The sequence below is a fragment of the Apis florea genome, unplaced genomic scaffold, assembly GCF_048593485.1.
Source record: "Apis florea isolate Af1SG1 unplaced genomic scaffold, ASM4859348v1 contig_1789_pilon, whole genome shotgun sequence".
NCBI classification, from domain to species: Eukaryota; Metazoa; Arthropoda; class Insecta; order Hymenoptera; family Apidae; genus Apis; species Apis florea.
The window spans coordinates 3449147-3461264 of NW_028256481.1; the positions used below are offsets into that span (position 1 = coordinate 3449147).

At 29.2% G+C, this 12118-nt stretch overlaps 1 protein-coding gene across 5 annotated transcripts in view; it reads left to right on the top strand.

The window, feature by feature from the left end:
- Nucleotides 1-12118, top strand: part of LOC100869566 (uncharacterized) — a 304803-nt gene that overhangs the window by 285214 nt on the left and 7471 nt on the right. For all 5 annotated transcript variants that reach the window (XM_086909671.1, XM_031919759.2, XM_086909678.1 and 2 more), the window contains exons 6-9: nt 5401-6273; nt 7130-7660; nt 9361-10135; nt 11260-11433. In XM_086909671.1, the coding sequence (XP_086765797.1) occupies nt 5948-6273; nt 7130-7660; nt 9361-10135; nt 11260-11433 (1806 nt within the window). In that variant the 5' untranslated portion in view covers nt 5401-5947. The remainder of the gene's footprint in view (nt 1-5400; nt 6274-7129; nt 7661-9360; nt 10136-11259; nt 11434-12118) is intronic.

A 12118-nucleotide genomic window follows, 5' to 3' on the forward strand; every position in this document is an offset into this window, starting at 1 on the left:
TATTAAATATATGAATGAGATTTTATATAATGTTATATCTAATTATCTGAATTCTAGTTGAATTTTTATTATTACTATTGAATGCTATTCCACTTATGTGAATATTTATAATATAAATATAAATATGTAATTAAAAATATAATTTGAATGCAATAATATTATTAGAAATATAAATTATATTCTATGATTCAAAATAAGTAAAAAATTAATTCATAAATATTAAATATAACTGTTACGCTAACAAAATTGTTTCTAAATTTATAATATTTGATATATTATTGTTCATTTTAGAAAACTTATTGTTATTTTATTATATTTTTATGAAATATTATATGAATATGAATTCCTATTAATTAAATCAATAATTGAAATTAAATGAATTTTTATTATATGAAACGTACAACATCGAGTTCATAAAGATCGAATTTTATAAAAATAAAGTTAAAATATTCAAGCTTAATATTTAAATTAACAATAAAACAAAATCTGTTTTTTTTTCATGTTACACATTGCTGTCATAGAAAATTACATTACACTTATATTGCTCTTGATTTAAATTAACAGTTTTCTAATATAATTTAAACATTTTTATATTTTCGAAATTTCAAATTTTTATCTAGTTTTTATCTATTAGTTTTACAAATATTTCCAAATAAAAATAAAACATTTATATACAAATGATTGTGTCTAGTATCATTATAAATTAATTACAATTTCATACGACATAAACATCATGTGTTATTTATATTTGAATATGAAGAAAATGAATGATAATAATTTTTCTAAATATGATGTAAATAAATCTTAATAATTTAAATTTCTTCATATAATCATATAATTATATACATTCTTCATATAATTTTTCATATTCTTATCTTTTAATTATTAAAATAATGTAATAGACAATGTAATAATAAAAGTAAAGAAGATTTGTGAATTTCTAATTGCACTTTTAAATATTTAAAATTTCATTCATATTCATTTAAAATATAAAAAAACATAAAAATTTATACGAAATTGAAAATTATGGTTTATTTATTAAATTAGAAGCAATTTAAATTTACATTAAGTGAAGCGAGATAGATATGGAAAAAGATAGTTTTATACTTTATACTTCATCATACTATCATTTCACTCTACCTCTGTTTCGTTTTGTCTAATTTAATAAATAAGCTTCAACCAACATTTTTACATGTTAACTTTTGTATGCGTTTCAAAATATTCCATGAATATATTATAATGCTCTCTACAGTCACATCATATCACCATATCGAATACTTCAACAATTGTTTTTTAATATCATTAAATTTTTTAAGGTATAGCAATATTCGAAGATTATGTTACTGAAAAAGAATAATATATTATGTCTTTTTATTTATGATAACTTTTAAAAATCTTAATTGACAAAAATTTCCAATTCAATTAAATCCAATCAAATGAATTTTAATAAGATTTAAACTTCGACCAACTTTTGAAAAACAAGAGAGAGAACGAGAGAAAAGAAAAACTAGAAAATAAAGTATTCAAATGCTGGCATCCATTAAGATGCAAGGCTTTTTCGGCCTAGACAGAAGAGGGTTGGCACGAAATGGTATAATTTCAATGCAAACAAGTGTCGAGAGAAATAACCAAATTCCCTTTAATTACTGACAATAATAGTACAAAACAAGAAACTTCATTTAAAAAACAAAAAAAAGATTTTCAGACTTTCAAACCGAAGTTATATGCATTAATGCATATATTACGATTAAAATTACAAAAATAAATAAACCTAAGATTGCCATGGATCTACTCTTATTACGGAACAAAATTCTACAGAATATTTTTATTTTATTTATTTATTATTATTAAAGGACACTATTTTGTCGCCACTTTTTTTGTCGAATATTTCTTGTTAATTATGATTTGACTCAATTAAAGAATTCGTATGAAAAATAATTGTTATTAATTTTTTTTAAATAAATAAAGATTATTTATAAAAATCTATAATTTTCTATATAAAATTAAATATTCATTAATAAAATTTATTATTATGAATATATTATTATACATATTGAACAAATTAACTCTGAAAAATTTGCAACATTTACAACATATTATATTCCACAAATAATGCAACATTTGAAGAAATGAAAAATAAAAAAAAAATAAATGAAGTGTTTCATTTGAGACATGTTACGCGACACAGATCAGAGCGTAGGTCACGATGTGAATTATGAATAGTTAAGATTTTAAAGAAGATTGAACGTTGACCCAATACATAGCCAGATAAAGTAAAATGAATATTATAATAATAGAATTAACAAAAATATGGAGATTGTTAATTACAAATTTTAATTAGGATTATATACGAAGAAATATTTAATTAAATTAGTTTATTTAATCCTATATATTAAAACAAAAATTCACTTATATATGACAATTTTGGTTTCTCGATTTCTCTAATTTGAATTTCTTTTCAGATTTTTAGAAAATCCATTTAATCCAATTAATTCATTTAACTTAATTTTGTAAATATAGATACAAAAGAAATGAATGGACTCAAAATATTCCAAATAGTAATCATAATTTATAAGTCTTTCAATTACATAAAATAAAATATTGTCAATCATAATTACATTCCATTCAATTTCCATTTATTTAATTCTTTTATTATCGTACACGTTGTATAATATTGTAACCACATATTGCGCTTCGATTTTCCTTAAGATAAATGCATAATATCCTATCTATTTTCATTAGAAGGAGATTTATACAGATCTCAAAAATATTGGAACATCCGTAAACCGGAAATTCGTGAAATGATTTCAAGCAACATTTTCTTTCATAAAAATTTTCATTACGACTTTGTTAATAAGTTATTAATAAAAAATACTGGCCAAACACTGGAGAACATCGAATATAATAAATATTTTTTATCGATAAAAAATTACATCGAATTATATTACAAACAATGAATAAATAAATAAATATAATATTCAACACACTTTCTTTAAGATATTGAGTTGCTTGGACTTGTTTATGTTCGATCGGCGACTCGATTAAGCTACGGGTTTCGTGATTGGGCAACATTTTTTCTTACTAATTCGTTAACAAAACCATAACGAATGCTTTTGCAAAGAAAAATCTTGCTTGAAATTATTTTAGAAATCTCCTTTGGAACATCTCCTGTATATATTATAAACAATTATTAATCTGATATTGCGACATATTATTTTTCGTTATTTTAAATTTTTCTTCTTGATTGACGAAAATTGTACATATTTATCATTAAATAATAAATTTCAAGTTGTGAACAGCAATGTTTTTCTTAAATGACAACAAAGAAAAGATTAATATACGAAATCCTAAAACAGAGTATACGCAATATATTCTAACATACGATCATATCAACAGACACCACGTTCTAATTATATTGTATATTGTATAATATATTGTATAATATATTGTATAATAACGACAAAATTTGTCGTCCATTCAACACAATATTAATTTCTTCACTTACGACAATATCTCCGAACTATCATCAGTTTCTAACGCGAAATTGAGATACGTGATGTAATAAAGTCATCACAAATTTTATTGTAATTTAAAAATTCTGAATATTTTTAAAATTTTATTTTTGATTAATTCGTATGAAATTTTAAATGAAGAACATTCTAATGATCTCGAATCCAAATATAAATATATAATATATACAATTGTATTTTTTGTATTTTCTTGTATTGTATTCTTTATGTATATTTGTCGATTGCATTGTTTGAAATTGAAATTAATTTGTTTTTCGTCACATACGATATATATATAAGAAAAATGTATAATTTCGAACTGTTAATGTAAAGAAATTCATATATGGACTATTGTCATATAACCAACGATCAACATTAGTTGCACTTGTCATTTTACAACATGTAACTAAGCGTGATCTTTGAGAGTTTAGTTTACAACCTTGATTTATGGCTGGACCAGTGCTTTGTCCTACATCAAAAACCAATAAAGTAAGAATGTAATAGCATAGATATCTAACGTCACAAGCTACTGAAGAAAAATATAGATGGACTGGTATTTTATCTTACATCAGAAACTACCATAAAATAAATCCTCGTAATACGATATCTGATGATACATCTCGATAATAAAAGTACATCGAGATATTCTCGGTTGGCTATTTATTGATGTACAAAAATCAAAAATACAAGGTTATATGAATTTTTCTCTGAGATTGGAATGTTTTTTATCTGCCATAGTTTTCCATCATGTAGCACATGACTGCTCATTTGATGACGTATAGCATTTGATGATGCATCGATTTATTAAATTAGTTTAATCAATCAAAAAATATAAATAGAGTTGACAATAACATTTATTAAAATCTAATCTATATTCGAGTTATCTACATTCGGGTTCGAGGTTAAAAATTATTTGAAATGCTTTTCTAGAACAAAGGTTTCAAGGCATAAAGGTTGAAATTAACAATGCTTCTTTTTATATTTCTAACAATTATATAATTCATGGATTAGGCGCGGTTTGCATTTTATAAGTAATCTCGTCGTGGATATATTACTTTCTCGCGGTTAATTTTCAGTTTGACAATTTCCGTGCGACAACCTTTGCAGAAATTTTATTAACTTTTGCGAGAATTCAAAATATTTATTACTAAAATTGAGTTCAATTATTTACTAAATATGTAAATTGAAAGTAATAAAATAGGAAATATTACTGTATTGAGAATATTGATTTATGCCAATATTGTTATTATTAGCATTTTAAAGCAATTGGGAACTAGTTACGAATTCTTATATGAGATAAAAATGTTGGAATTTTTAAATCGATTATAGCTTCGAAACAAAGGATCATATTTCGTGTTGAGGAGAAACGTTGTAAGAAAATAAAATAGAATAATAAAATAGAAATTTCCGAAATTTTCTCGAATGCCGGAAATTTTCAAAAATCAGGAAAACACGAATCAATTTGATTTTTTTCTAATTCTGAACTCCTATCATTCTAAACCAAAGAAATAGCTTTCCAACAAGTTGTTCGAAATTATAAACTCATCTTTGGTTAAACGGTATTAGATAAAATTTATAAAACAATTTATTAATAAAGTTTATTAATAATTATAATAAATTTGAAACATGTAGATATTATTTCAACTTAGATATTATTTAAACTTCGTACTTTATTCATCGTGGGTTAATTCATCCGATGGTTTACCGTTCTATCAAATATTTATAACACATAAGAATTAAAAAGCTACTATATCAAAACACTGTACGAAAATGCAACGCGAGATACAAAGCAATAATAAAAAATTGTCATGGATTAAAAAATTTAAATCTATTTAATTTGATAGATTTAATTTAGTAGCATAAATATATGTATCAATTTTCTCTGTTCCAGGCATAGAATGCAGCGATACGAAGCGCGGTGCTCGTCCGCGACGAGGCGATGAGAAGGCTGAATGGAGGCCGAGGAAGCCTCAGAGCCCCCTGGGGCTCCGACGAATCTTCCCTCAGAGAAGCGCAACAAGATGAACCGTAGTCGCACACCGCATTCATTCTAAATCATCAACTAATCCTTTGCAACTTGTACAAAATTGCAATTAAAATATAAACAATTAATATTGTCAACCAACGAAATCAATCAAAACTCTCGATCCATCTTGGAGAACGATTTTGAGAAGAAAATACGCGCTTTTACATATCTGAACACGGCGACGATCATTAGTTTAGAAAAATTCAAACAACAGAGCTGTTCACGAACACGGCCTCTGATATATTTCCTATCCAGACGCACAAATCACTTCGAACCAGGGAATATGTGTTTGATATGAACGTAAATCTGAAAGAAAAATCTATTAGCCAAGAGTTCTGAGCAACGAAGTGTAATTAGGATCGTTTGGTTTAACTCTTATTAAATAAGAAAGAAACAAAAATCATTTGGAAAGATGGCTGCACCGGTGATAGAGAAGAAACGATTCTTCTGCCGCGAATGGGCGTTCACCAAATTGTCCCATTGCTTGGAGCAAAGGCCAGCCTCGAAAACTTGCGGTGTTCTGGTCGTCGGTGGTCCAGGAAGCGGGAAAACTGCGTTCAGTGCGGAATTAGCTTGGCCGTCGGCCGGTGCCAATGCCAGACATCAGAGATCTTTGAACAGGAGATTATTGGCCAGGCACTTTTGCCAAGCTAGGAGCGAGGCATCCTTGTCACCAGCACAATTCGTCAGATCTCTGGTTGCTCAGCTTCTGCAACCCGGTTCGGATGGAATTCACAGGTAATTTGAGGGTTTAATCTCTTTAGACCAGTTTTCCCTTAAATCAATGACAATTTGTTTTGCGAAAATGGGTGAAAGTAAAACTATGAACAACAATAAATTACCTTCTCTAGCAGTAAAAGTAACTCGATTTTCTTTCCACGTGTGAAGAATATTTGATATTATCTACTGTCAGAGGCAGTGATATGATGTTTAACTTTAACAGAAATCTAAGCAATAATCATATGATAATGTGATGTCATATATTTTCCTTCTGGAAAATTTGCCGCAGTTAAATTACCTTAGTTTCCGTTCGACAATCCCGATGGTGAAATTAATAAAATTAAGTGGTATGAGACTTTAGAGCAGTACTGCCACTTTGAAAGCAATTCTGAAAACAACTTATGGAGAGGTTGAAACTTCAGCTTCCACTGAACTTTCTGCATTATTTGTTGCGCATGACTCTCCATGGCTATTGTTCTATCTGGACGATGCAAACAATATTGAACAGCATTTTTCAAACGTAGTTTTTGCCTCTTGGCTCGCGTTTCGCATTCCTCATATGTTGAATTTCGTTTTATTATTAGGTTTTGCTAACCTTACTTCATTTTCAATCGCTTGTATTATTCTAAACATTGTCTACATTAGATTATTCACAATTTTGTTCGTATAAAGAACAGTACTGTTTCTGTACTCTTTCTATTTTATTACAGGTATTTATATTATATATCCTGTATGTAATATTGCTCATAACTGCTGAATACCATTACATTGGATTCTTTAATAGCTACCTAAGTTCACTAATATAATCGTAAAAATCAAATAATGATATTATTCGTACATATATTTCACACACACACACACAAATGTTCGTTAGGGTGTCTTCGAGCTCTCCAATACCAGGAAGCACAACTACCACCAATGCCACAACGGTACCATTAACATCGAGGGAAATGGTGGCAGAAGCATACGCGGAAAAGCTTAGAACCGACCCAGAAATACAGGCCGCCCTGCAACCAGATGTTCTTGACAGAGACCCCGACGACGCTTTAAAGAAGGCACTACTGTTTCCTCTGCTCGAGTTGGAACCACCAAAAAATTGTCTGTTTCTGTTAGTCGATTCCATCGACGAGGGGCAAACTTTGGATCTCCCACAGACCGGTACCAGAGACTCAAGAAGGGAAAATGATAACGTCAGTAGAACGATTGCCGAATTGTTGGCTAATCATCATCACCTGTTCCCTCAATGGTTGCTGTTGGTTTGTACCGCTCGGCGTCAGAGCAAACCGATCTCGAGGATGTTCAGCGGCTTCCGGAAAATCCCTTTGGATGATTTAAGGAAATCGTTAGTGGTCAGAGACATTCAACAGTATATTCTCGCTCGGTTGGATCAAGAAGATGCGCTCAGGTGTGTACCTTTTAATATTAGATACGTTAAACTTTTCTTTCTTTATATGAAAATATTGACTTTTTTTCTAATTGAATGAATTTAATGAATTTAACCTTTCATCGTTTATATAGGATGGGGGAAGCATTTAAAATAATATTACTCGCTTAGTTTTGTTAATAAGAATGCACAATGTGATAATTGATTATTTTGTAGATGTAGAGAAGATATTATAAGATTATTTTTTTTAAAATAAAGTCACATATTTTTTATTTATATTATAACAGAGCCTTTACCTAATCTAATAAAAACTTATTGTCTGGAAGTAATTCATTTTCAATTATCAAGTAAACTATTGAATTTGTATTAAAACGTCTGCTTCAAATCATCCTTTATAATTGATATTACAGAAAAAGAAGATACACTTTAAAAAATGTGTGGCTTCACTGATTTTAATTTTTATATAATCTAGCAGTGGAGACATTAAAGACATATTATCCAATATTGAAATATGTTGTTAAAGATATCATTCTATTTCTCTTTATACATATATTTAATTTTCAAATAATTTTAAAATTTCAGAAATTTTATATTAATATACTCGTAAAATACTGTTGAAAAATTTGTTCTAGAGACTAAAATAAACATTAAACTTGATATACATAAATTTTTTATTAACTTATAAGCAATTTAATTTTGCGTTATATGAAGTGAAGCAAAGATGAAATAAGATGGTTCTATTTTCGTCGTATCATTCTTCACGTGAAAATTAGCGTGAAAAATATTTTTGTATTATTCGAGAAATAAAGAAAAAAAATATTCAAAACAATCCTTTACACGTTCATCGCCCAGCATGATTTCGTTGAATTCCTCACGGGGCCCAAATGTTACTGTCGAAAGAACGTAAACAGAGCGATAAACGGAAATAGTTTTAATATTTTTATTTTATATATTTTAATATAACATTTAGTTGAAATATATTTATATATATTAGTTCTTAGTCTTCATTAACTAAACTTTCTGTAATATTTGAATTAGTTGTTTTCAATGCCTCTACTTCTACTTTTTCGCTCCCTACTTCGTTCGTTTCCAAAGTCAATTTTAACTATTTCGACGAATATAAGCCTCTAATTGACAACTTCAACTCAGTTCTATATTATCGGTGGTAATATATATAATTTTAGATTTAAAATTGTATAAAAATGCAGAATGATTCGCTAACAAATCATACTTGTCCCTCTTTTCAGTTTCTATTATTCTTAAATTTTAAATTCTGTGATTCCAAAGTATATTTTATATTTATATTTCACTGCTTATTCCATTAAATTTCTTTTAAAATTCCGCTTCAACTCTTTGCATTCATATATCGCCATATAATCGCTATCCTATATTTTATTATTATACATATATTTACATTAATAAATAATATGTATAATATAATTATATATAATATAATATAACATTCTAGAGGGCTCTTCTTACTTGATTGATAACTTTCTTAAATATAAATACAAATGTAAATGGTTAAAATCTTATTTTTTGAAAGAAGAAGAAAGCGTCACCCATATAAAGATGGCGATGAACGTGTTAACAACGTATTTCAATATCATTGAAATCTGTTATTCTTTTCGAGCAAAAAGAATAACAGACATATACTTTTCTTTATAAAACGATCAATAATAGATAAAGCGATAAAAACGATTGAATTTTCATTCACCCAGGCAGCACATCTCGCGCGACACAGCCGAGATGCTAAACCAGCTGCACATCAAGAGCAACGGCTGTTTCCTGTACCTGGAGAAAGTTCTGGACGGCGTGGCCGAGAACTTTATCGTGCTACGCGAGGTTCGCGAGATACCAGGAACCCTGAACGGTCTCTACCTATGGCTGTGTCAAAGACTCTTCAGTAGAAAGCAATTTGCCAAAGTTCAACCTTTGCTAAACGTGATACTGGCCGCGAAACTACCAATCACGCAGGAGATACTCTACAAATGCGTAAAAACGGCATGCACGAGTATCACCATAGAAGACTTCAACAGGCGTTTGCACCTTTTGCGCAGAGTCATCTCTGTCTCCCGTGCAGGAGCGTTGATGTTATTCCATCATAGTTTCGCAGAATGGTTGCTGGACGTGAAACATTGCACGCAGAAATATTTATGTTCCGCTATTGAGGGTCACGCAATGTTGGCCGCTTATTATACCCTTCGTGGGCCGGAATTAAACGCCGACGAGATCTGCGTGTTAGGACAACATCTGCAACGAGCCATAACGAGTATAGCTACCACAAATTGTAACCTGGATGTGCACACGCTTCAAGTGGTCTGGATGGTGGGCAGTGGAGCACCTATAGAAGACTGTTACCTGGACAGTTCTGAATGCATTCTTTGGCCCAGGCAAGAGGTGAAGTTGTTGAAGTTGTTGATCGATGCCGGAGCCAAACCATCCGAGAAAATTGTCGAAGACGATGCCAATAAGGATGCTGTCTCTTCTAGTCAAGTAATTAATAATAATCTTTGGCAGTTTGCATTTTCAGGAATTGTTTATCCTTCGTAGATAACCTGGATCATTCGAAAAAAGAAAAACAAAATTGTTGAATTTCTTTGAAACGAGTTTTTATCTCTTATTGAAAAAATTTCAAACATTTCACTTAACGATCACTTTTTTCTATATTAAATTAGAAACTCTGATATAAAAGTTGGATAACTGCATAGAATAATTTACGGCATAAATGCCTGGTAAACTAAAACTGTCAAACAAAGATTCGTCGCTGTAACGAATCTCTTGTTTCTAACAGAGTTGCAAGCAATGTTGCCGGAAGGGACTCTACGTGTCTAGTGTTTGACAAGTTCTACGTTGAGGATAGAATTGCTAAACGGGGACAGTTGACGCTGTTTTCTTTATTGTTAAAAATGATTCCCCTTTGGCGAATTTTCGCATGAGAACAGTGACATCATATTGGTGTAGTACAGAAACGTTATATAACGGATATAAGGGAAATGGTTTTCTTACAGTTTCTTCACGTTGCTACTTTGCTACACGTTGATGTCATTGGCAGCTATTTTATTTAGATATCTGGCAATTGATGAAAAAATTATGGAACACCACATTGCTTTTTCTACTTTTCTATTATCTTACGTCACTATTGATTATTTTGTGACAACTCTGTTCATTATTCCATCATTCAGAGGATCGCTCTTATCATCTATAATAACAAAACTCGTATATTTATTTTAATTTTTGACTCTCTTTCTATTTCGTTCATTTCGTTCTTTTTTTATGTTCAATGAAATCAAAACAATTTCGAATCGAAGATTATTGAGATTAAATTTATATTTATTATACAGATACTTCATAAATGTCCTTTTTGGATCTCGATTTTCGTTGATTAGTTATCCAAATTTTATTTCAGAATTTTTTCAAATTTTTCCAAAATCTAGAATAATAAAAAAAAGACCTAGATTGTTTGTACTTGAAAAAAATATGAAATTATCTGTCGGAGAATTAAATTAAATGATTCTTCAAAATGAATTTTCCTTCATCTTGTTTTTTTTTTTTTTTTCAAATGCAATTCCTTTGTAGAAATGGAATTTATATAACAGATAAAATGGTCTTTGTCGCAGGTCTCGCAAGATGTAAGCCCTATGGATGAATCTCCCAGCGAACCATTAACGGAACTACTCGGCGAAAGCGGGGACATCAATCAAGCTGATTCTTGCGGACGAACAGTACTGCACACGCTTGCTGCAGATGGTAATGCATCTCTGCTGGAGCTGGCTCTAGCGACGTGTCCACAGGTAAGAATCCCCATTTTTAAAGCGCAACATCATCATTTGTACCAACTATCATTGGAAACATTTTTAAAAGTATCGATCAACGTTCACCATGTGTGTTTCTATATGTAAATATATGTAAAAAAATAGTAAAATTTGAAAAAAATAAACTTTCGTCATTTTTAAAGCATAATATAAAGGATGTTCTATGATACAAAAGCAAATTTTGCATAAAAATTATAATATACATATAACAGTATGAATCAGTTTCTCATCATATTTGCATGGAATTCAATTTCAGATATAAATTCTTATAATTTATATCCAATGAAAGGAATGAAGTAATGAAAAGAGGCTCACAATTCATAAAAGATTTAAATATATACAAGATATATTTTATAAAAATATAGAACGTATTAGAGAGATTAAAACAAACATAAAAATTGGTGTACAAAAATGTTAGTTGAAGATAATTTATTTAATAAATTGAGTTTTTATTCGATAAAGCAAGATGAAAATAGAATGAGATACCTTTACTTCTATTTCGATTCATCTAATGTAAATTTGAATTGTTTATGACTAAATAAATATTCTCAATTAATAAATTTCTATATATCAAATGTTTTCATTTGTTTTAATATTTGGAATCGATCTTTCAAAGTTCTTATATTTTCATAAATACGTATAAACATATATTTTTATAAATGAA